Source organism: Pteronotus mesoamericanus, unplaced genomic scaffold (genome assembly GCF_021234165.1).
Source record: "Pteronotus mesoamericanus isolate MK-2021 breed Mesoamerican mustached bat unplaced genomic scaffold, CSHL_Meso_final contig_42, whole genome shotgun sequence".
Classification (NCBI taxonomy): Eukaryota; Metazoa; Chordata; class Mammalia; order Chiroptera; family Mormoopidae; genus Pteronotus; species Pteronotus mesoamericanus.
In genome coordinates, this window is record NW_026555157.1 from 5,684,915 (window position 1) to 5,711,754 (window position 26,840).

Genomic DNA, 26,840 nt, shown 5'->3' on the forward strand with positions numbered 1-26,840 from the left:
AGATTGTCTCTGAATCACTTTTACCTTTAAATGACAGAGATGTGTTTGCTTTAAGGACAGTCCAAATAAAGAGCTATGCTATCTCTAGGGACAATTTCAAATCAGGAGACCCAGAAAGCATTTGAATAATTACAAAAGTCTGCAAAATGTTTATAGTGTCCTAAGATGACTTCTTTTTTCTTTTAACTGGTGAAGACTTAGTTGATTGTGCAGCTCCTAGCATACTAAAGTCAACTACACTATTGTAGTGCTCTACCCAAATGTCACATTAATAATGCATTAGTGTTTACAGAATAATAACCATAGACTAGGTACTTATTTATAATTTGTATTGGGAAATGTATTTTGCTGTATATAATGTGCTCCCATGTATAATGCACGCCCATGTTTTGTGTGCATTATACATGGGATTATTATATGCCTTATTATGCCCATGGTGTGTAATCATTATACCCATGTATAATGTGCATCTTTATTTTTCCCTCAAAAGTTTGGGCAGAAAAGTACACATTGCTCATGGAAAAATACGGTACTTTCAAATAATTTCTTTTTAAACAATTCATAGATATTCCAGGCTTTTTAATCAATTCAGATCCTGCCTGAAGGAACTTAAAACCAACCAGGAAATCATTGGATTTCTTAGGGGCTTCATCTTCATTTTTGTAAATTCTTTGGAGCTCTGTTCCTTTTCACAGAGTGACTGGCAGTGATGTGACCCTGTTGAGCAGCCCCCCTTGGACAGCTTTTATGTTTCCTTTCCATCTTTTTTGTCTCCTGCTGGACTAAGGTAGGAATCTAAAAATGATGGGTTTACTTCTCCCTGATTTCTGTTTGGCCTTCTGAGCCCTTCACTGTAGCCTTTTCTGGGACCCAGTAGATAAAGAACTCTACTTATGAAGCATGCCTTGGCTTGTTACTGATCTTTATTTCTTGTCTAATTGGAGGAGGTTTACAGTTCATAAGTAGACTTTAAAATAGAAGCTCCCTGGAGTCATTAGTATGCAGCAACAGAGTGATTTCTCAACGTGGGCTATTTTACATTTTTTCTGCTCCCTTTTTATGGCCTTCCCTTTCTTTATTTTCCTCTTTTTCACTTATCATGTCATCGAACTACTCCCCTCAGTTCAACATAAAGTTATTTTAGTACTTATTGCATTTACAGAATAAAGTTTTATGTCTTTAGCTCATAATATTCAAAAGAAATGAAAAGTTTTTATTGTATTTATCTGCAATAAATTCATGGAAAAAATATGAACCCTCACCCAAGGATATATCAATTGATTCTAGAAACACAGGAAAAGAAAGAGAGAGAGACAGACAGACAGAGAGACAGACAGATATGATGTCAGAAACATTGATCAGTTGCCTCCTGTACATACTCCAACTAGGACCAAACCTGTAACCTAGACATGTATCCTCAAACCCGTAACCTTTTGGTTAATGGGATGACACACCAACCAACTGAGCCACACTGGTCAGGGCTCAGAGAAATATTTTATTCATGTAGGCCTGAATCCTATTTTTTTGCAATTTTTAAAATTATTTTTATTTATCATTCAGATACATTTGTCTCCATTTCCCTGCCACCACTTTCCCCTGCTCCACTCATACCCGCCTCCCACTCTCAATCCTTCCCCATTTCTGCTTTGTCCATGGGTCCTTTATACATGTTTCTTGACTTGACTCTTTCCCTTCTTTTCTGCATTACCTCCTCACTCCTCCCCTCTCATTACTGTTGGTTTGATTTTTCTTTCAATGTTGCTGGTTATATAGTTTGTTTTGTTGATTAGGTTCCACTTATAGGTGAGATCATATGGTATTTCTCTTTCATCGCCTGGCGTATTTCACTTTGCATAATGCTCTCCAGTTCCATCCACATTGTCATGAAGGGTACTAGCTGTTTCTTTCTTTATGTTGCATAGTATTCCATTGTGTAAATGTATCATAGTTTTTTTGATCCACTCATTAATTGATGGGCACTTAGGTTGCTTCCAGCACTTGGCTATTGTAAATTGTGTTGCTATGAACATTGGGGTGCATGGGTTCTTCTGAATTGGTGTTTTGGCATTGTTAAGGTATAATCCCAGGAGTGGAATTGCCAGGTCAAAAGGCAGTTCCATTTTTAGCTTTGAAAAAATTCCAAACTGTTTTCCACAGCGTCTATACCAGCCTGCATTCCTGCCAACAGTGTACCAGGGTTCCATTTTCTCCGCAACCTCGACAGCATTTGCTGTTTGTTGATTTGTTTATGATGACCATTCTGACCTGTGTGAGGTTTCTCACTGTGGTTTTAATTTGCGTTTCTCTGATCGCTAGTGATGCTGAGCATCCTTTCATATGTCTCTGGGTCCTCTGTATGTCCTCCTTGGAGAAGTGTCTATTCAGGTCTTTTGCCCATTTTTTAGTTGGACTGTTTGTCTTCCTGGAGTGGAGTCATGTGAGTTCTATATATATTTTTGAGGTCAAACCCTTGTCTGAGGTATCATTGAAAATATATTTTCCCATATGGTTGGCTCCCTTTTCATTTTGTTGATTTCCTTAGTCATGCAGAAGCTTCTTATTTTGATTAAGTCCCATTTGTTTACTCTTCCCTTTATGTCCCTTGCTCTAGGCTACATATCGGTGAAAATATTGCTGTGAGGAATATCCGCGTTTCCCACCTGTGTTCTCCTCTAAGACTTTTATGGTGTCACGACTTATATTTAAGTCTTTTATCCACCTTGAGTTTATTATTGTGTATGGTGTAAGTTGGTGGTCGAGTTTCATTTTTTTGCATGTAGCTATCCAGGTCTCCCAACACCATTTGTTGAAGAGGCTATTTTAATTTCATTTTATGCTTCTGCCCCCCTTGTCGAATATTAATGACCATAGAGACATGGGTTTATTGCTGGGCTCTCTATTCTGTTCCATTGATCTATATGTCTGTTCTTATGCCAGTACCAGACTGTTTTGATGACGGTGGCCTTGTAATATAGTTTGTTATCAGGTATTGTGATCCCTTCTACTTTGTTCTTCTTTCTCAATATTGCTGCAGCTATTCAGTGCTGTTTATGGTCCCACATACATTTTTGAAATGTTTGTTCTATATCTGTGAAATACGTTTAGTATCGTAATAGGGATTGTGTTGAATCTATAAATTGCTTTGGGTAGTATGGACATTTTAATAATGTTAAGTCTTCCAATCCATGAACACGGTATATGCTTCCATTTACTTGTGTCTTCCTTCATTACTTTCCTCAGTGTTTTGTAGTTTTATGAGAACAGATCTTTTACCTCCTTGGTTAAGTTTATTCCTAGGTACTGTATTTTTCTTGTTGCTATAGCAAATGGGATTTTTTTCCTGATTTCTGATTCTGATATTTCATTGTTGGTGTGCAAAAATGCCTTTGATATCTGAATATTGACTTTGTATCCCACTGTTTTGCCAAATTCATTTATTTGGTCGAGTAGTTTTTTGGCAGAGTCTCTAGCCGGGTTTTCTATGTACACTATTATGCCATCTGCAAACAATGATAGTTTTACTTCCTCCTTTCCAATTGAGATACCTTTTATTTATTTTTCCTGTCTGATCTCTGTGGCTAGGATATCCAATGCTATGTTGAATAGAAATGGTGAAAGTGGACAATCTTGCCATTCCCAATCTTAGTGGGAAAGCTTTTAGTGATTGCCTAGTGAGTATGATATGGCCTTTATTATGTTGAAGTATACTCCCTCTATTCCCACTTTGCTGAGTATTTTTATCATAAATGGATGCTGTACTTTATCAACTGCTATTTCCGCATCTATTGATAATTATCATGTGATTTTTGTCTTTCCTTTTGTTTATGTAATGTTTCACGTTTATTGATTTTCAAATATTGAACCATCCTTGCATCCCTGGGATGAATCCCTCTTGATCATGGTGGATGATCTTTTTCATGTATTGCTGGATATGGTTTGCCAATATTTTGTTGAGACTTTTAGCATCTATGTTCATCAGAGATATTGGCCTGTAGTTTTCTTTCTTTTTGTGTCTTTATCTGGATTTAGGATTAAGATGATGCTAGCCTCATAAAAAGAGTTTGGGAGTCTTCCCTCTTCTTGGATTTTTTGGAATAGTCTGAGAAGGACAGGGGTTAGCTCTTCCTTAAATGGTTTGTAAAAATCTCATGTGAAACTGTCTGGTCCAGGGCTTTTGTGTACCGGGTTTTTTTTTATTACTGCTTCAATTTCATCAGCTGTTACTGGCTTGTTTAGGTTTTCTCCTCCTGCATTATTCAGTGTTGGATAGTTATATTAAGTTCTTTCTTTTTTTAATGTTGGAGCAAGAAGATTGTTTTGTTTACTTGTCTTGGTTTTGTCCTTAGCCAATAACTTTAATATTTTCTATAGCTGGTGGAAATTACTTAGAATCAGTTATTTGCCAACAAAGTTTTAGTTCTAATCAACATGCAAATTATTAAGGTAGGCCCTTGTAATTAGAGGCCTGCTTTTTTGGGGGGGAGGGGGTGTTTATTACTTGAATCAGTCTGTTGGTCTTTTAATTACATGTGAGAAAAAAAATCTAGTATTCATAGTCAACTACTTATTTGTAAAGTTGTCTGCTTAATGAAACATGTGATTGTTGCAAGATTGGCTGGTGTTTGCTATGTCATTATTAGGTTTAGAATAAATGTTCTCGAGGCTGCTAGTGGTAACATCATAACCTGTAGCCTGATTTTTTTCTTTCAAATGATGTGTCGTTATTGTACCCTTTAGAGTGTGACCTTTGCTATTTCCCATTCTAGTTTCCCAGAGAGATGGTCATTCAGAGCCTACACTTCTGTTCTGTATTTTGACCCTTGGATGAGAATATTTATTCAGGCCAAAAGAGTTAAAACAAAACACCTTTGTTACTCCCTCTACAGACCCAGGTAACTCAACTTTCTTTGACTTGTATTTATAAAATCAATAAGCCTTCCTTCCCAAAATTGTCAAAGTGATTTGGTAGTAAGATTTTTACAATTTGATAGATTTTACAGTTTGATAGTATGATTTTTGCTATTGTAAATAAAATTTAAACTGCATTCTGGAAGTTTTGCTAAAGAGTAATCAATCATGTGTAACAAATTTTGGCCATAACAGCAAAACACTGAAGTGAACTCTGTAAGTTAGACAATCACCTTAATTAAGAATTTCTGTACTTTAGTAAATCTCATGTGCTTTGCTTATGATCATTTCTATTAAAAAATTCACTTATAATTTTTGTTTACTTGCATATTTGAACTACTGAATCATGTACTTCCGTGTGTGTGCATATATATAATATATAGAATGAACATGTTTATAAACACATTGGGTTTATTTATATTTTGTTTATCTCTTATATTTTAGCATAAACTCATTTTATCACCACAATAAATCTTACTGCCATACATAGTTACAAAATTTTTATGTGTCTATGAGAACTTTTAAGATCTACTATTTTAGCAACTTTCAGATATACAGTTTAACTGTAGTTACCATGCTGTAAATTACAGCCCCATGACTTATTTTGTAACGGGAAGTTTGTAACCGCACAAACTTTTTTATGTTGAAATTTACATATTGTAAAATTATTCTTGACCAACTATACATGCAATCAGAACAGTGTTCTTTGTGTGTGGGGTTTTTGGGTGATCATTCATTTATTCACCAAACATTTATCAAAGTAGTTTGTGTTGTGCTAGGTACAAAGCATAGAAAATATAAGATTAGTTCTAGTTTTGAGGAACTTAGTACCTACTGGGAGAAACATTTAATGTTCATACACTGTTTCTATATATACATGCCTTTTTGCATTCATTATTTTGTCTGATTTTTTTTTTCAGTGACCCTGTGGGTTATGTTTTATCATCATTATTTTAGAGATAAGGAAATGTCCCGACTGGACAAGGGATCAAATATTCTGGCTCCAAGTTCTTTACCAATACAAATTCCATACTCCTCCTCCATACCACACTAACTCTTTATTATAGACCTACATTTTTTATGTTTTATTGTCATGAAAAAGTAGATGCTGCCTGAACCTTGCAATCACAGGGATTTGATTGCTCACATATCTTCATTTGGTTGCACACCAGTCTGTTTTGGTCCAGTTTCCAGGTGTAATGTCTGGAATATGAAATCCAGTGTGTCTGAGATGGCAGTTAGTTTCTCCAGACAGATTTGGCCTAAGGTGTAGCAAATCGAGAGGGCTGTAGTGTGGCATGAGATTAATGAAGTTTGCACTCTTTAGAAAGTAGAAAGCCCACCCATCCAAGATGAGGAAAAATTTGCCCTTGGAAAAGTCTAGATTTTTGCAAGCATTATTACTTTTGGAAGAATTTCAGCTAGGGATTTCTAAGGTCTTTTTTAACTTAAAGATTTTATAAGTTTGTGATTCTTGGAGTCTTAAATTATCGTTTATCTGTATGAAACAGAAAAATTAATAATATGGCTCTCTTACTTCATGTTAGGCAACAGACACTGCTGATTTTCTTTGGCTTTGAATTCTTTAACTTGTAGATAAATAGCTCTCATATTTTTATATACACTCAAAATTTCTGCACATTAGGATTAAAAAATGGATGTAAAATGGTCACTAAAGCTCTTCACAAGAGGTAGAGCCAAAGTGTCTGTTTCAAGATCTTCATTCTTCATGAACACTGCTTTGCCATAGACCAGTGATACCGAAAGGATCCCAAAGACATGGAATTGCAGTCACTCTGCTTTCTTTGGAGCAGCATGGTCCTTTTAAAGTTATTCTGGGACACTGACTTTATGGCCTGCTGCTGAATACTCTGCCAACACTGTTCTCCTGAGATGGTATTTTCATTTCTTAGGCATGCTCCCCACCCCCTCACTTGCATTGTCCATTAAACCATTGAAGTTAAAATTAATAAATAAATAAACAAACCACTGAAGTATGTAGATGACTATAGGATGACATTTAGTTATTAAACATTATGCATTTTGATGCAGGGAACTGGGCAGACTTCTACGAATACTTCAGATTTTTAAAAGAAATTTATCCAGCTATTCATTTCATTTCCTCATTCCCAATGCATTTTTTGTCTAAATACATATCGAGTATGTATTTAATATGTGTTTTTATTAGGTAATAATAACACATTAAGTACATACTCGTGATTTTCAAGCTTTTTCATCTCATGGCACACATATATAAACTACTAAATTCTGCAGCACACCAAAAGATAGATTCCAGGGGTTGGCAGAACTTTTCTGTGAAGGGCCTGATTGTAAGTATCTAGTTACAGTTAGTCTCATTTACATATTCTTATTTTTCCTTCATATATATATATATATATACATATATACACACACACACACACACACACACACACACACACACATATTTACAATCCTTTAAAATGGAAAAACCATTCTTAGGTCTTAGGCTGTACCGCAAACAAGGTGCTGGCCAAATTTGGCATATGGGCTGTATATTACCTATACCTGGCGTAGATCCTTTGGAACATATCAATTTAGACTCTTCCCTCTGCCTGAGTGAATAGCTCTTTTATATGTTTTGAGACATTTTGGTTTCCAGGAATGATCTATAGGTATCTGTCTACCTCTTGCTGAAAATGTAATGCCTTTCTAAACATGACAGTATCAGAATAGTGAGCTAATGTAGGTATGAGGCAAAAGTTAAAAAAGAGGTGTACAGAACATCTTTTCATATGTCTGTTGGCCATCTGTATGTCCTCTTTAGAGAAGTATCTATGCAAGTCCTTTCCTTATTTTTTCATTGGATAATTTGTTTGTTTGATTTTTGGTGTTGAGTTTCATAAATTCTTTATAAATTTTGGGAATTAACTTATTAGCAGATATATGATTGGAGAATCTGTTCTCCCATACATATGACCAATGGACATATGAAAAGATGCTCAACATCATTAATCATCAGAGGAATGCAGATTAAAACAATGAGATACTGCCTCATGCCTCTCAGAATAGCTATCATCAGTAAATTAACAGATAAGTGCTGGTCAGGATGTGGAGAAAGGGGAACCCTTTTGTACTGTTGGTAGGAATGCAGACTGGTGCAGCCGCTGTGGAAAACGGTATGGGGATACCTCAAAAAGCTAAACATGAATCTGCCTTTTGACCCAGCTATTCAACTTCTGGAAATATATCTGAAGGAACCCAAAACACTAATTCAAAAGAACATAAGCACCCCTATGTTCATTGTAGCAGCATTTACAATTGCCAAATAGGGAAGCAGCCCAAGTGTCCATCAGTAGATGAGTGGATAAAACAACTACGAGACATTTACACAATGGAATAGTACTCGGCTATAACAAAGAAGGAATTTTACCCTTTGAGACAGTATGGATGGACCTAGAGACCATTATGTTAAGTGAAATAAGCCAGTCAGAGAAAGACAAATACCATATGATATCACTATTATGTGGAATCTAATGAACAAATGGAATTAACAGGCAAAACGGACAAATTCATAGATGGAAAACAGATGATAGCTAGTGGGGGGGATGAGAGGGTGGAGGGATTGAGAAAAAAGAAAAAAGGACTCCTGAACATGGACAGCAGTATAGTGATTGCTGTGGGGTAGGGGGTATACGAGGACTAAAAAGGTAATGGGAAAAAAATACAATAAAGATTAAATTAAGAAATATTAGCAGTGGCTGGACTTTTTTTTGGCCTGACCTTGTATGTTTTAGTTGTGAAAAATATTTTTCATTTGTTGTCAAGTGATGCTGTCAAATCTTTCTTATTGGGTCAGAAGTCTTCTCAGCAAGATAATTTACCAGGTTTTAGCAGTTACAAACTTATACTAAGCACTTACAGTTAGACATTTCAATATTACCAATTTATATGATCACATCATATTTATTAGTTTATCCTGTAACATATATTGTCCAGCCATATATGCCTAACAATCTAAACATATTATGTAAAAAATTAAAAGAGGATCTGCCTTATGATTCAGTGATTCCACTTCTGGGAATATATCCAAATAAACATGAAACATTCATTCAAAAGAATATATGCACCACTATGTTCATTGCAGCATTACTTGCAATAGCTACAACCCAAGTGCCCATCAGTAGCTGAATGGATGAAAAAGCAGTGATACCTTCAGAAGTCCACCTCATGAAGACAGGCAGGCAAAGCAGAACATCCTGAGGCACAGAAACAAAAAGAGTCACCTAAAATGGGGAGACAAAGAAAGAACCCCCAATTGAAAGGAATGGAAGAATCTCCAGTAAAACAGCTAAGTGAAATTGAGGTAAACAATCTGTTAGACACAGAATTAAAAAAAATGGTTATAAGGACACTCAAGGAAATCAGTGAAACTACAATGAACTGAGTGGAAACTACAACAACATGAAAAAGGAAACATAAACTATAAACAGCAACTAGGAAAAATGAATGATACAATATTTGAAATAAAAAAATACGCTAGAAGGAATTACAAACAGACTAGCTGAAGCAGAGGACTGAATCAGTGAGCTGGAGGACAAGGTAGAGAGAAATACCCAGATAGAGCAACAAAATGAAAAAATACTCAAAAAGTATGAGAATAATTCAAGGGAACTTTAGTACAACATGAAACATAACAACATTTGCATCATAGGAACCAAAAGGAGAAGAAAAGAAGCAAGGAATAGAAAACCTGTTTGAAAAAATAATGACAGAAAACTTCCCTAATTTGGAAGGGGAAAAGCCATGTAAGTTCAGGAGGGACAGAGGGTCCCAATCAAGATGAACTCCAAGACACATCATAATTAAAATTCCAAATTATAAAGACAAAGAAATAATCTTAAAAGCAGCAAGGGAGAAACAGATAGTAACATACAAGGGAGTTCTGATAAGGCTAGCAGCTGATTTCTCAGCAGAAACACTGCAATCCAGAAGGGAATGACAAGAAATATTCCAAGTAATGAAAAGTAAAGGCCTGCAATCAAGACTATTCTAGACAGCAAGACTGTCAATTAAAATGGAAGGCAAAACAAGGAGTCTCACAGACAGAAGGTTAAAAGAATACACCTCCACCAAACCAACATTGCAAGACATGCTAAAAGAACTGCTTTAAGAAGATGAAGGTATAAAGTGAGAGGGAGAGGAACACAGGTAGAAAAGGAAAAAATATCATTGAATAAGTACCTATCAATAGTAACCTTAAGTGTAAATGGATTAAATGCCCCAGTCAAAAGACATAGGGTAGCTGAATGGATAAGTAAACATGACCCATATACATGCTTCCTACAGGAGCCCCTCGGAACAAAAGAACTGCACAGACTGAAAGTGAAGGGTTGGAAAAAAATATTCCAAGCAAATAGGAAAGAAAAGCTGGGGTAGTAATACTTGTATCAGACACAATAGATTTCAAAACAAAGGCCATAAAAAGAGACAAAGTCATTTCATAATTCTAAAGGGAAGAATCCATCAGGAAGCTATAAACATTGTAAACATATTGCAGCCAACATAGGAGCACCCAAATATATAAGGAAAATCATGGAGGACTTCAAGAAGGACATAGACAGCAACACACTTATCATAGGGGATTTTAACATCTCACTGTCAACAATTAACAGATCCTCTAAACAAAGAATCAACAAGGACCTGGTGGCACTGAACAGCACATTTGATCAAATGGGCTTAACTGACATATACAAGACCTTTTACCCCAAAGAAACAAAGTGTACATTTTTTTCAAATGAACACAGAACATTTTCAGAGATAGACCACATGATAAGATACAAAACAAGCCTCAACAAATTCAAGAAAATTGAAGCCATATCAAGCATCTTCTCAATTCACAATGACTTGACTGGAAACCAACCTCAAGGAAAAAAACCCTCAAAAGCATTCATCTACATGGAGACTAAATAACATATTATTAAATAATGAATGGATAAACAATGAGATCAATGAAGAAATAAAAAAACTTCTGAAAACAAATGAAAATGAACACAGAACAACCCAAAACCTATGGTACACAATGAAGGTAGCCTTGAGAAGGAGGTTTATAGCCATACAGGCCTACTTAAAAAAGATAGAAAAATTTCAAACAAAAGACTTAACCCTACATCTACAAAAACTAGAAGACCAATAACAAACAAAGGCCAGAACAAGTATAAGGAAGGAAATAATCAAGATCAGAGCAGAATTGAATGACATAGAGACTACAAGAACAACTCAAAGGATCAACAAATCCAGGAACTTGTTGTTTGAAATGATAAACAAAATCAAGAAGCCTTTAAGTGGACTATTCAAGAAAAAAATGGATAGGACTCAAATAAAAAATAACAGAAATGAAAGAGGAGAAATAACAACTGACACCACAGAAATACAAAGGATTGTAAGAAATTACTATGAACAATTATGTTCCAAAAAATTTGAAAACCTTGAAGAAATGGACAAATTTCTAGAAAAATATAACCTTCCAACATTGAATGAAGAAGAAGCAGAAAGCCTGAATAGACTGTTAACAGCTGATGAAATTGAAGCAGTAATAAAAAACTCCCAACACATCAAAGCCCTGGACCAGATGGTTTCACAGGAGAGTTTTACAAAATATTTAAGGAAGACTTAATCCCTGTCCTTTACAGACAATTCCAAAAAATCCAAAAAGAAGGAAGACTCCTGAACTCTTTTTATGAGGCCAGGATCATCCTAATCCCAAAAGCATATAAAGACACAAAAAGAAAAAAAACTACAGGCCAATATCTCTGATGAACATAGATGCTAAAATCCTCAACAAAATATTGGCAAACTGTACCCAGCAATACATCAAAAAGAAGATCCACTTGATCCAGATGATCAAGTGGAATTCATCCCAGGGATGCAAGGATGGTTCAGTATTCACAATCCAATAAAAGTGATGCATCACATAAACAAAAGTAAAAATAGAAACCACATGCTCATATCAGTAATTGAGGAAAAAGCATCCATTTCTGATAAAAACACTCAGGAAAGCGGGAATAAAGCACCTGGGCAGACGCTGTTCCAAGGAAGAGATACAGAGGGCCCAGAGACATTTGAAATGATGCTCAGCATCTCTAACCATCAGAGAAATGCAGATCAAAACCACCATGAGATACCACCTCACACCGGTAAGAATGGCCATCATAAACGGATCAACAAACAACAGGTGCTGGCGAGGCTGTGGAGAAAAGGGAACCCTAGTGCACTGTTGGTGGGAATGCAGACTGGTGTAGCCATTGTGGAAAGCAGTGTGGAATTTCCTCAAAAAGCTGAAAATGGAACTGCCTTTTGATCCAGTGACTCCCCTGCTGGGACTATACCCTAAGGATCCCAAAACACCAATTCAAAAGAACCTATGTACCCCAGTGTTCATAGCAGCACAATTTACAATAGCCAAGTGTTGGAAGCAGCCTAAATGCCCATCAGTATATGATTGGATCAAAAAATTATGGTGCATTTACACAATGGAGTATTAAAAGAACTACCAAACTTTGCGACAGCATGGATGGAACTAGAGAGCATTATGCTGAGCGAAATAAGCCAGGGGGCGAAAGACAAATACCATATGATCTCACCTATAAGCGGAGCCTAACCAACAAAACAAAGATGCAAGGAAGATAAGACCAGCAACACTGAAAGGAAAAGAAATCAACAGAGACAAGAGGGAAGGAGGGAGGGGTTGGCGGGGGAAAAGGAACGGAAGGGGCAAGCTAAGGAACATATAGCAAGGCCTCATGGACGAAACCAAAGTGGGGAAGGATTGAGGGAGGGAGAGGGGGAAGGGGGCAGGGGAAGGTGGTGGGGGGAAGGCAGAGACAAATGCATTTGGAAAAATAAATAAAACCCAAAACACAAAAAGTTATGGTACATTTACACAATGGAATACTACGCAGCAGAAAGAAAGAAAGCTACTACCCTTCGTGAGATCATGGATGGAACTGGAGAGCATTATGCTAAGTGAATTAAGTCAGGCAGTGAAAGATAAATACCATATGAGTTCACTTATAAGTAGAACCTAATCAACAAAACAAGCAATAAAAATATAACCAGCAATGCTGAAAGAAAAAACAAACCAACAGTAACGATAGGGAAGGAGGGAGGGGGCTAATGGGGAAAGGAAGGGGAGGGGTCAAATCAAGGAACATGTATAAAGGACCCATGGACAAAGCCAAAGTGGGGAAGGACTGAGGGTGTGAGGTGGAGGTGGGTGGGGCAGGGGAAAGTGGTGGTGGGGAAATGGAGACAAATGTATTTGAACAATAAAAAATTAAAAAAAATCAGAGCTGATTAGATGATATAGAGACTAAAAGAAGAATTCAAAGGATCAATGAATCAAGGAGCTGGTTCTTTGAAAAGATAAGCAAAATTGGCAAGCCTTTAACCAGACTGAAGGGAAAAAGAGAGAAAGCCGGAGTAAATAAAATTGGAAATGAAAGAGGAGAAATTACAACTGATACTACAGAAATACAAAGGATTATAAGATTACTCTGAACAACTATATACCAAGAAATTGGAAAACCCGGGTGAAATGGACAAATTTTTAGAAACATATAACTCTCCAAAACTGAGTCAAGAAGAAGCAGAAAGCCTGAATAGACTGAAAACAGCTGGTGAAATTGAAGCAGTAATCAAAAAACTCCCAGCACACAAAAGCCCTGGGCCAGACAGTTTCACAGGAGAATTTTACCAAACATTTAGGAAAGAGCTAACCCCTGCCCTCCTCACACTATTCCAAAACATCCTGAAAGAGGGAAGACTCCCAAACTCTTTTTATGAGGCCAGTATTATCCTAATTCCAAAACCAGATAAAGACAACACAAAGAAGGAAAACTACCGACCAGTATTACTGATGAACATAGATGCTAAAATCCTCAACAATATATTGGTAAACCTTATTCAGCAATATTAAAAAGATCATCTACCATGATCAAGTGGAATTCATCCCAGGGATGCAAGGATGGTACAATATATGCAAATGTAATATACCACATAAACAATAGAAAAGACAAAAACCACATGATCATAATCATATCAGTAGGTGCTGAGAAAGCATTTGATAAGGTATAGCACGTATGGTAAAAACACTCAGCAAAGTGGGAATAGAGGGAGCGTACCTTAACTTAATAAAGGCCATATACAAGAAACCTACAGTCAGCATCATACTCAATGGGCAAAGACTAAAAGCTTTCCCCCTAAGCTCAGGGTGTCCACGTTCACCACTTCTATTCAACATAGTATTGGAAGTTCTAGCCACAGTGAACAGACAAGAAAAAGAAATAAAAGGCATCCAAATTAGAAAGGAAGAAGTAAAGTTGTCACTGTTTACAGATGACATGATAGCGTACATAGGAAAAAGCTGTGGGGCGTTTACACAGTGGAATACTACTTGGTCATAAAAAGGAAATCATAACCTTCATGACAGCGTGGATGGACCTGGAAAACATGCAAAGTGAAATAAGCCAGTCAGAGAAATACAAGTACCATATAATTTCACTCATATTTGAAATCTAATGCACAAAATAAACTAACAAAGTAGAAACAAACTTGTAAATAAAGAACAGACTGACAAATGTCAGAAGGGAGGAGGGTTGGAGGAGGTTGAAGAGGGTAAATGGGGGATAAATGGTGATCGAAGGAGACTTGACTTGGGATGATGAACATACAGTACAGTATACAGATGATGGATTACAGAATTGCACACCTGAAACCTATATAATTTATTAACTAGTGTCACTCCAATAAATTCAGTGAGAAAGAAAAACATTTCCAAATATTAAAAGGTAAGGAATTTCTTCTGAGAAATAAAGTTTCCTGATTTATCAGCTAGATGTAACTTACTGTATGAATCTTCCTTACTAATAATGTGTCTCAGGAGTATATAATCTTCTTAAAGAGGTTTTGGTATTATACTTTAAAATGATAATGTGACTTGATTATGCTCTATTTTTTTCCAGAAAGTATCTGTATGTCACATCTTCTTTTAAAGGAGCATTTAAAAATGAAGTTAAAAAGGCAGAAGAAGCACTAAAGATGGGTATGTAATTACCTGTCGCCTACTATCATTATTGTTAATTCATTCTACAAACATTAATTTTGCACATATTCTAAGATACATACTGCAGTAGGCATTGTCACAGTGACCACAATGAATCAAATGTGGTTTCTACCTCCAAGGAATTTTATAAAACATTTTCCCATCTCTGGTTTTGTTTCATTATGTTATTTATTATTTTAAGTATGATACAAATCTCAAGCATTCACTTGGAACTGGGTTGGTGTATTTTAGAAACCCTTGTTGTCACTGATGCTGAGTTAGATCATTTAGAGACTAGTGTTGCATCCAGTCTAAGAAAGGATATTCTACACATTCCCTTCTCTCACAGTAAGGACAGAGCCATCCTTTCACAGTGATCCAGGAGTAAGGAATAGCTCTACATCAGAATTTTATGGATTTTAGATAACTTTTAGTTAGCCAAACATTCAGTAGTCACTTTTTCATTTGTATGTATATATTTATGCCCTTTAAGTTGCCATGCCTAAGAGGAAGTACAGTATGGCTACCTACACTTAGAAAACATAAGAAAGCATCCATCTATGGATGGAATATGGGATTTCCTGAGATGATTATTTGTAAGCCTTTCTCCCTAGCCATATATGTGTAGAATGCTCACTTAAAATGGCCTGAAAAAATTGCATGGTATTATAGTTACCTTGCTTCTGCTTCTAGCTGAAATCACGTTGAAAGATGCACAAATCAAGGTAAACCAGCCTGACAGAACTTCCTTGTCTTTTCCTGCCCAGGTATGACATAGTGAGTAGTCTTCTTAAATGACTAACAGTATCCTTTGCTTTATCCTGAACACTTGCCTTTTATCTTCTACTCCCTAAACTTTTAAATGCAGGCGAGCTCAGACAATTAAGTTGATTTTCACACAGGTAAACAAAATAGATGAATGCAGAGAAAAGAGACAAAACTCAGCAAGTTGAGGGAGGCTGAGACGGAGCAAAGATGAATAAAACATGGGATGAATTTGGAACAATAGGGAAGAGAATCACAACTTATTTCTTTAGAATTAAAAGAAAAGGAATATGAGAAAAGGAGAAAATAATGAAAAGCTATCATAAAAAAACTAGCTTATCAAGTCTCCTTGAAAATATCTTTTCAAATTACAGCTCCCTATGGACCTAAATAAATGGGCAGAGTGGGGAGAAGACTAATAATAAGCAATTTTTCTTTCTAGTCCTTGGAATTATGTGTTATAATGATGAATATTAATAACAATACTTTCAGCTAACAAAGCTCTTTTCTTATAAGGTGCTCTGTGCAGTCATAAACATTCTCTGTAGTCCTTGTAATATACCCACAAGTAAGATAGGTTATAAAGAACTATTATTATTAATTATAATGCATGGCAACTAAGAGGAAAAAGAATATTGATTGCTGTAGGACATGTGTTGTAAGTTCACTAACTTTTATCGAAAGTATGGAACAAAGCTTTCTACCATGGTGAATCATCACACAACATACTTGCATGCATACAAAGGGATAAGTATTAATTTGGAGAAGAAAAGGCCTTACTTCACCTTTCCTTCATCCTCTTCTATGGACTCAGTATATCAGTTCTTTTCATGATTTGCATGAAACTTTCAAAGACCAGGGCTGTGCCTGATGAAGGGCTCCTCATATCTAATGGTCATGATTGGGGATGAAATCACAGTAGCACATTGTAATGCCCCAAGCTGTGCATGCCTTCCTCAGATTCTCTTACTTTTTTCCCTTTTGTATATATACATACACACGTGTATATATACATACACATATATGTTACATATATGTATATATAACACATATGTGTGTTAAAGCCAGTCCCATCTTGCTATCAATTTAAAGTTTAAAATTTTGTTATTTTGTCTCTAAGAAATCAATTTCCTTGGCTTTCTGTATTTGAGAAACAAGAGAAACAGACTCTTTCTAATGAGTCAGGACCTTGCTCTCCTATTGCCTTAACCTTGAGCTCTCCCTCTTTGCTCTGTGCTCTGAGTGCACTGACAGGAAGGGCGGGGAAGTCTTTGACCAGCTCACTTTGCTGCTCTGCTGCACACTGGTTTCTTTAAAGCAGAGAAAAGAGGAAAGCAGAGTGACCTCAGTCTTTGAGTTCTTAAATTCCTCTTGGCAGTTGAGTGGTTGAATTTGAAGTGAAGCGAAATACTTACCAACCATTTACCATTTTTTTTAAACTTATAAGTTAGTGCAAATAATGTTCAGTCATTGCTATGCCAATCAAATGAGGTGCCCATTTTTCATATCCTATGGATGGAACATATTAAAAGTGCATTCTGTTTTTAAAATATATTTTACTAATTATGCTATTATAGTTGTCAAAAATTGTATCCCCTTTGCTCCCCTCCACCTGGTACTCCCCATTCCCTCCAGCAGTCACCCTGCCCTTGGTTCATTTCCAAGGGTCACACATATAATTTCTTTGGCTACTCCATTTCCTATACTGTTCTTAACACCCCCCCTATTTGGTACTTACCAATTTGTGCTTCTTATTTCCTGTACCTTTTCCCCTATTCTCTCCCTTCCCCCTCCCAATTTATAACCTTCCAAGTGAGCTACATATCTATGATTCTGTTTCTGTTCTGCTTGTTTGCTTAGTTTGTTTTTTATCTTGAATTGTTGATAGTTGCAAATTTGTTGCCGTTTTAGTGTTCATAGTTTTAATGTTCATAGTTTTAATCTTCTTTTTATTAAATAAGTTCCTTTAACATTTCATACAATAATGGCTTGGTGATGATAAACTCCTTTAGCTTTACCTTTTTTGGGAAGCACCTTATTTGCCCTTCCTTTCTAAATGGTAGTTTTGCTGGGTAGAACAATCTTGGCTGTAGGTCTCCACTTTTCAAGACTTTGAATATATTTTGCCAATCTCTTCTAGCCTTCAAAGTTTCTTTTGAGAAATCACTGACAGTCTTACGGGCATTCCCCTGTAGGTAACTAACTTGCTGCTTTTAAGATTGTTTCTTTATCTTTAACCTTTGGCATTTTAATTATGATCTGTCTTGGTGTTGTCCTCTTCACATCCATCTTGTTTGGGACTCTCTGTGCTTCCTGGACTTGTATGTCTACTTTTTCCACCGAATTAGGGAAGTTTTCTTTCATTTTTTTTCAAATAAGCTTTCAATTTCTTGCTCTTTCTCTTCTACTTCTAGCACCCCATTGATTCAAATGCTGGTGTGTTTGAAGTTGTCCCAAAGGCTCCTTAGCCTATCCTTGTTGTTTTGGATTCTTTTTTCTTCTTGCTGTTCTGAGTAAATGTTTTTTTTCTTCCTTATGCTCCAAATCATTGATTTGATTGACTGTTTCATCCACTCTACTGTTGGTTCCCTGTAAACTTTTCTTTATTTCACTTAGTTTTCTTTATTTCATTTTTGCCTGGGTCTTTTTTATGCTGTTGGAGTACCCAGTGAGTACTTCAAGCATCCTGATAACCAGTGTTTTGAACTCTGCCTCTGATAGGTTGCTTATCTACATTTTGTTTAGTTCTTTTTATGGAGTTTTATTCTCTTCTTTCATTTGAGCCATATTTTTTTGTCTCCTCATTTTGGCAGCCTCCCTTTGTTTGTTTCTATGTAGTAAGTAGAGGTGCTTTGATTCCCTATCTTAGCAGTGTGACCTTTTGTAGAAAAGCGCACCGGTAAGTTGGATGGGGTGGAGCTTGAGGTAACCACCTGGGCGGGGAGCTCAAGTGAACCAGGTTGATGGAGTCTTTGATATCGTGTTGCCACTCTGTGGCTCTGTGTGGAGCAGGGCTCAGAAAGGGGACAATGTCTCTGCCTGGCCTCTGGAGTTTTGTCCAGGAGGAAGTTGTCCTCTGGCACTCGCCCCATTGCGAGACACTTGAGTGTCTCCCCATATGCCACTGGTGCCCTTCCAGCTGCTGTCCTGGTGCTGGAGCCCAGAGGGAGCGAATCTGTGTAAGTCCTAAATTTGTGGTGGGTCATTTAAGAGGAGACACCTAAGAATCCTTCAGTTTCTTTCACCATCCCAATCCCCGCTGATTTTTACTAGCCAGAAGTTATGGGGACTTATCTTTCTGGCACTGGAACCCTGGGTTGGATGGTCTGGTGTGGGTCAGGGATCCCTCTCTCCTGAGATATCCCTCCCAATTTTTGTCCACCTCACATAGGTGTGGGACCACCTGTTTTATGTTTCCATGTCTCAGCACCTCAGCCCCTTCTCCCTGTCTAAATGAATGTGACTTCTTCAATTCCTTGGATGTTGGACTTCCATAGAGCTCAACTTTCTGATGATTTTTTTGGTGATAGTTGTTTTGTAGTTTAGTTGTAATTTTTGCTATGGGTGTGTGGGGTGGCCAGCCAGGTTTTCCTATGTCTCCATCTTGACTGGAAGTCCTCTAAAAATGTATTCTTGTTTGTGAAATAATGATGTATTTTCTTTTATGTCTGGTTAGAAAGAAGATATTAGAGATAGGGTAGTGCATGAACCAACTCTATCAAATTAGAAGAAAGACAGAGGGTACTGGTATTGATCACTCTGAGAGGGAGAAAGTTTAGGGAGTATCAGGAACTTTATATAAAGCAAGCATTTTCTTTTGGCTACTGACTAAATTTTTTAATCTTATATATATTTTTATTCCTGAAAGAAGCCTTATGTGATTCACCATTTCCTGTTCTCACAGACAGAAGCTAGAATCTAGGTACACTGAACGACTTTCCCAAGCTTTCAGGAAGTTAGTATGAGAACCTCTGTGGTTACAGGGGGCAGTGGCTCTTCGAAAGGCAGAGAGGGTGTCAGAACTTGTGCATGAACAGAACTGTGGGCTAGGATTTAGTTTGTCTTCTTAGCTATTGGAAAGTAGTCATTTATCAAGTATTTATTATCTGCTGTGGTAAAATTGCACTAGGCAATGTGACCTATCATTGTTAGCCTTGTGAAGCATTCACGTAATAGGATAATAAATTTGAGCTTAGCTTTCGTTAATTTAATGGCATAATGTTCTCTCCTAACCAAATGCTCTCTTCTGCAGGATGTATTACAGAAAGCTCTGGAAGATGTGGAAGCAAAGCATAAGATTCTTAAAGAGAAACAGAGGTAAGATATAAGAGTTTTTCTTTGCCAGAATCCTCTGTACTATGTTAAAACAAATTCCAATATCTGAATAGGTATCATCTGAGTAGGCAGATTTGGTGGTTTTGTGAAAAATTCTGTTTTTCAGCCTATGACATCTTATGACAGTAAGCCTCATATGATCAAAATCACCCAACATAATCAATATAAAATATTTATTAAAAATATATTTGAGGCACATGTATTTTATATAATGTTGAAACTTCTGAATACAGAGTAAAAAATTAGTTCAGTGTCTGATCAGATGAAGAAGTGACTTTCCCAGGGGATCAACTGATAACTACTTTCCCTGTGTCCTTTACTATTTAAACTATGGAAAGTTGGTCCCTGTTTCTTCCCTCTTCTAGCACTGATTAAAATTTAAGATATAAAATATTTCAAGTAAATTTATCACTTACATATGGTTTAGATAAAAAATCAGGCTTATATTACAGCACCATTATTTACATTTGTAACATGGACTTGCTATCCAACTCAGGTGTTTAACAAGTTAAACTGAAAACCTGTTTTGGGGTTCCTTACCTAGTTCTTTCGTTAAAGAGTGAGGATCTAATTATTGAGTAGATTTATTTTTGAGTACACATTTTTGAGAAAAAGTTTAATTCACATATATTTAATCCTACGTTTAAAAATACATAAATATGAACCCATGTTCCTCAGAAAATCTCTGTACTCTATATCATATCCACAGAGAAAGACTGATAGAACTTTATCATTGTCCTTTAATGATAGATATATTTAATCAGTCCAGTAAGTATCTTATGTCAGTTGTAATAGCTCATGGTCATGAATTAGAAAAAAAAAAAAAAAAGGCTGTTTTTGTGGAATGAAAGGAGCTACACGGTGGGTGGAGGGGGAAGAATTGTATTTGCTACTATTCTTAAAAAAAGAAAATAACAGTTGCTCAGCACCTCATCTGTTCCAGGTTTATATTACCATTATCCCTTTTCATCTTCATGGTATCCCATGTGACTAGATAGGTTTATTTCCATTTTTCAGATGAGACAGAAAGTTGAAGTGACTCATCCGTAGTCACATGGTTATGACAAAGACAAGCATGTATATGAAGCTAGGTCTATCTTTCTGGTTTTCACATCCTAGCACTTTTCACAGCTCTAAACAGCCTCCTGTTACTGTGGTTGTTTCTATCACATTCCATTTTACACTTTTGGTAGAAAAGTCACATAATATATAGTATAGCAGGACAGAGTCAAAGAAATGGGAGCTCGCATCTGTTGCCCATGTAAACTTGCTTTATTAACTTTGACTTTGGAAAAAGAAAGCTAAAGAATACCTACTGGCACATCCCAACCTATGTAGGACATTTGGAGGCTTGAGAACATGTGGAAAGTTAGAAATCACATCCAGTGTTAGAAATACCTGAATTTTAAAACCTTCGAGTCATCATTTTTCAAAAGGGCTGCAATGTACATATTAGACCAGTTGACATTTACAACTATTTTGGCATTTTATAGTTCTTGTAAATTTAAATTGGCAAACTTGCTTTTGAATCCAGGAATGCTTGTGTTTGACTGGTACAGTTATTGGCCAAATGTTTATACAGAATACTTGGCTATGCAGGGATACTGAGTGTACTCACTAGGCATTGCAAGATAGCGGGTACCTCACATATAATTCCTTTGATATTTACCTTCTGAGTTTAATACTTAACATTTTTGTAAACTGTATATTTTTATTTAACACAACTTTTAAAACTTTTCTAAATACAATGCTAGAGAATTAAAGAAAGCAAGGACACTTGCCCTGTTCTTTGGAGTGAACATAGAAAACCAAAGCCAAGCTGGGATGTTCATTTACAGTAATAACCGCTTGATCAAGATGCATGAGAAAGTGGGCCCGCAGTTGAAAACGAAGTCCTTGTAAGTATGTTTTTATTTTCAGAGGCACAGGCAGGAGGAGGGCGGTGGCAGTAAGAGGCCGTCTCTGGAGTTAGAGGAGTGATTAATCATAATGGGAGCAGGTGTCACATCCTCTTTTCACCCTTCCCATCAGTGCACAGGCATTAATCTGCCTAATTTATAAATCCAATAGAGCTGTATGCTGGCTCTCAGGGAGAGGCTCACTTTTGGAAATTTTTTTCAATGCATTTTCTGAGCAACTTGATGTTTTAACATTCTTTGCACCATTTACTTGAGTTAAGCTTTCAGTATTATACCTATTTAAAAATAATGTGAGCATGTTAAATAACTTTTAGAAAAGAAAAATCCATAGTCTTACAAAACAACCCTGTTAACATTTTACATAACCCTTTCATGTATGAGTTCTTGCCAGTTAACTGCATGAGCATGTATTTTTAACACTCTCCAACCTAGTTGAATTCCAGACTAAGACATTCTGGTGCTTTCCCAATGGTCTGAAACTCCACCAGCTGCTTTCATGAATTATGTAGAGTCCTGAAAAGAGATTATAGAAAGCACAGAGTTGGATAAGACAACTGTGACCAGTAGAATGGCTTAGGGGAAATTTTTTCATCTTGCTTTCTCAGTCTTAAAGAATTAGCAATTCATTCATATGTTCACTTAACAAGCACTTATAATGGAATATCATGAGTGCCAAGCATTGTACTAAACTCTGTGGACAAGATGCTGAAGACCTATTACCGTTTGCTAAGAAACTTACAGTCCAGTGAAAGGGACGAATGTATAAATACAAATTTTTATATTGTATGGATACAGCCAGAATGATCTTTGAAAACATAAACGGGTTTACTGTCTTGCTTAAAACCCCAATGCAGGTGATCTGGCCTTTGCCAGGCTCTTCGGCAGCCCCCGCCCCACCCATACCCACACTCTCCCTGCATTGCCCTCCCACCGGCAGGCTTCCCGTTCCTCAGACTCCCTGAGCTTTTTCCTGCCTTCCGGCCTTGGCACTTGCTATTTCCTCTGCCTAGAACCTTCTGTCTTTAGCTCATACTGCTGGTCCTAGCATGTCATGAGGCACTAGCTCCAAAGTCCCCTCCCAGAAAGGTCTTCCTGGACTGCCTAAATAAAATTAGCTCCTGCCATGACCTCACCCCTACATACCTGTCACTTTTTAAACGTATCACAGCATCTGATTTATTTTCTTCATCTCACTTTTCACCATCTGAAATGATCTCGTACATTTGTCCATTTACTAGCATCATGCTTTGTCACCTTTCAGTAGAAGAGAAGCTTCATAAACAGGGACATTGTCTTTCTGTTTGTTACTGTATTCCTAGTTTCTGGAGTAGGGCCAGGTGCTCAGCCTGAATGAATGAATGAATGAATGCGTGCATGCATGCATGCATGCTAGAAGCAAACATCAGGTACAAAAAGACCACTTAGGAGGGACAATAAACCAAACCAGTCAGGCTTCCTGGGAGAAATGGTACCCTAATTTATTTTATTTTATTTTTTTGACTTAAATATTTATTTTATTTTATTTATGTTATTTTTATTGTTGTTAGTTACAGTTGTCCCCATTTTCCCCCATTATTCTTCCCCACCCTACTCACCCCCACCTCCCATGTTCAAGCCTCCCCCCACCCCGTTGTGATGCCCTAATATAGACTACAGAATGAATAGTGGAGGGAGGGCCGGGTAGGAGGGGAAAGTGGTGAAAAACTTGATAGGCAGGGACCCCAAATTGGGAAGGCTTGATTGTATACCATACCAAGGGCATTGGATTGGCCTTGAAGAGTTAGAGTCCACATACTCTTTCCCCAAACAGGTTATATATCTAAGTAGAATATCCTAGTTATTGTACATACATCACGAGCTGCTAAAAATGTGGGGGCAAAAATCAAGTTTATCCATCAGGCTAACAGGCAGATACCTGTTACTCTCCGGAATAATCCAGCCCTTACGTTCCCTTAGTAGAATTCACTGAGCACCCTGCGGACCTTTGCAATGATGAAGAGAAATCCAACTTGACAGATCAAATGAGGGTGAAGACAGTGACTCTCCAGCCAGTTTCATTAAGAGGATCATGCGAACTTCTTGCAGCAAGGCATTGTTAGTGGTGTTTAATGCTCAGAGACCTCTTCCTACCCCCCTGACTCTCCATGTAAGGTGATAGGTTTGGAAAAGGAGGCATATTAATTTAGTGATGATAAACTAAAGCCTAAACATACCTGGGATCATCATAGATTTATGTAACAAGACACAGTCGTAAAATAACTTGTTAAACTTTGACGTGGTTCAGACCAAGTGAACACATTTATTTAAAAAAAAATTGATTTCAAAATACCAGGTCTATTTTGCTTTTTCTTTTACTCCTTAACCAACTTTCACAAAATTTATGTGTATTTATTCCTCCAGACTTGGTGCAGGCGTGGTTGGAATTGTTAACATACCTTTGGAGATCATGGAACCATCACACAATAAGCAGGAATTTCTCAATGTCCAAGAATATAATCATCTATTAAAAGTCATGGGACAGTTCTTGGTCCAGTACTGTAAGGACACTGGGATCAGTGAGTATTCAGTGGTCATAGTAAGAGGTGCTTACAGGGGATCAATTTGTGTGATTTCTTTAAGCCAGAATGATTGCACTGATTCAGGTAACCACTAACCCAAAGCCCTGGAAGAGAGCTCCTGCATTAAAAAAATGAGTGAGCCCTGGCCTTTGTGGCTCAGTTGGTTGGGCATTGTCGTGCACACTGAAAGATTGTGGGATTGATTCTTGGCCAGGGCACATGCCTGGGTTGCAGGCTCGGCCCCCAGTTGGGGTGTGCGCAGGAGGCAACCAGTCGATGTTTCTCTCCCACACTGATGTTTCTGTCCCTCTCTCTCCCTCACTTCACCTCTCTCTAAAGACAATAAAAGAGCCAGCCTCAGAATATTACCGGAATATTATACAAAAAAGTAAACCAGCAGATTAAAATTGTAATTGGAGGGTACTCAGAGAGCAGTATGAAGTGACAGCTGATCATGGAGGAAGGAGGCAGAAGTTTGCTCCAGACAGGCTGAGAAACCCTGACAGGGCATCGAAAACTCCACCGTGTGAGAGCTCACGGCCTGTCTAGACTGAGTAGTTCCTATAGCATTGTTCTTTCATGCCACAGAATACACTGTTGTTCCTGGATAATTGTAGATATTTTAAACGTTGTGTTGAATATGTTAATTCCAGAAAGGCTTTGGTTAAAAATAACCAAAATAAATATATTTGGAAACTTAAAAAGATAAATTTCAGTTACCTGGAAAATTTGAATTATTCAGATCACCTCATTCTCCAGAGATATCTGAACAATGACATGGTATGCTGTGTGTTAATTAAACAAACTTCCTGTAACCTATGCAGACACAGGGCTTCATTTGTGGAAAGAAATAGACAGGCTACTGTGTGTTCATTCAGTGATTTGCATGAAGTATGTATAATTCATGCGTATCAAAATATATGTCTCTAACCTTGAGACAACTTAAAATCTTATTATTGTTCCACTTGAGGTTGAGATGTTAGAATATTTTCTTTTCTTTTATACATACTCTGCCCAGTCCTAAACTTCTCTCATACCAGTGAAACAGGAAATAGTGCAAAAACTCAGGGAGGAAAAAAATAAAAGTGAGAATGATGTTGAGGGCACAGATTTCCTGCCAAAGCTAGGTTTTCATGTCTTTGTCTGACACCTGTTCAGAGTGTGGTCTGTGGACCAGCATCCCTAGCTGAGAACTTGTTAGAAGTGCAGAATGATAGGCCCCACCCAAGACCTATGGGATTAAAATATGCACGTTAGCAAGATCTCCATGTGATCTGTGTGCTCATTAAAGTTTGAGAAGCACTGGTCTGAAGAGTACAACCATGTAATTTTTGCTTAGCATAAGCATATTCTTTTCACATGTAGTTTTTTCTCAGACATGTTTGAAGTTACTATACTAAATGTAGGAATGACCACATTATTTGACAAGATTTGTTGAAAGTTGTAGAAAGCATATAAATATACGCACAGAGTGAGGTAAAAATCAAGCACCTACATTCTGGTCTTTAAATGCTAGCATAAGATGGTATAGAAGGAAAATGTTAAGCATTTGAAAATTGTGTAACTTCTCTTTATATTTTTCTCTGTAACCTCTGTGTTGTTTTCCTCATTCTTAAATAAGGAATTAAGTCTTCAGAAAGAGTTAGACATTAAATTTAAAAGAGACAGGAATTATCTCCATCCAGTCCACACATTCAGGACAGCCAAACTCGGTTCTGTGTGTGGGGGGAGCTTTCTTGAAGCTCCGTTGTCAGTGGGTAGATGCCCTCCCAACAGTTACACTCTGTACCCAAGGGTATCCTGTGGCAGTCTTACCTACTTCCTATGTAACTCCCTGTCTCTGTCTTATCTACCTAATATTTTTTCAAAACCTTCTCAATGGATGTAAGAAGATTCAAAGTAAATGTTGCATTTATATTTTAATTACTACTTGTTAATAACATATTTTTTTTCCTTATTCTGTAATTGCCTATGAATTGATTTCAGGCTAGAGGGCACTCTCACAAAAGATGTTGCTCTAGAAGGAATGCAGAGTGGAGAAAGGGTAGTGAGCATGTGTGTTTGTTCACATCTCTTACAACTTCATCCCAAACTTCATTATCAAACTGAATCAAATAATCAAGCTCAGAATTGGTCGTCTCAGGAACTGTGCTGAGGAGATTGACCTTGAAGGTCTTTGCTTATTAACTCCCACAGGAACAACCAAAGTGTTAGGAAATGTTTGCCTAATACTCAGAAAGCCAGCGTTACAGGACACACAATTTTAATGAAAAA

At 37.1% G+C, this 26,840-nt stretch overlaps 1 protein-coding gene across 1 annotated transcript in view; it reads left to right on the plus strand.

Annotated features, from left to right (window-relative positions):
• The window catches only part of MORC1 (MORC family CW-type zinc finger 1), a 165,759-nt gene that overhangs the window by 61,454 nt on the left and 77,465 nt on the right, over positions 1-26,840 (plus strand). The window contains exons 9-14 of the mRNA XM_054577233.1: positions 4,767-4,892; positions 14,910-14,989; positions 15,683-15,756; positions 20,007-20,071; positions 21,844-21,987; positions 24,409-24,563. Coding sequence (XP_054433208.1) covers positions 4,767-4,892; positions 14,910-14,989; positions 15,683-15,756; positions 20,007-20,071; positions 21,844-21,987; positions 24,409-24,563 — 644 coding nt within the window. The remainder of the gene's footprint in view (positions 1-4,766; positions 4,893-14,909; positions 14,990-15,682; positions 15,757-20,006; positions 20,072-21,843; positions 21,988-24,408; positions 24,564-26,840) is intronic.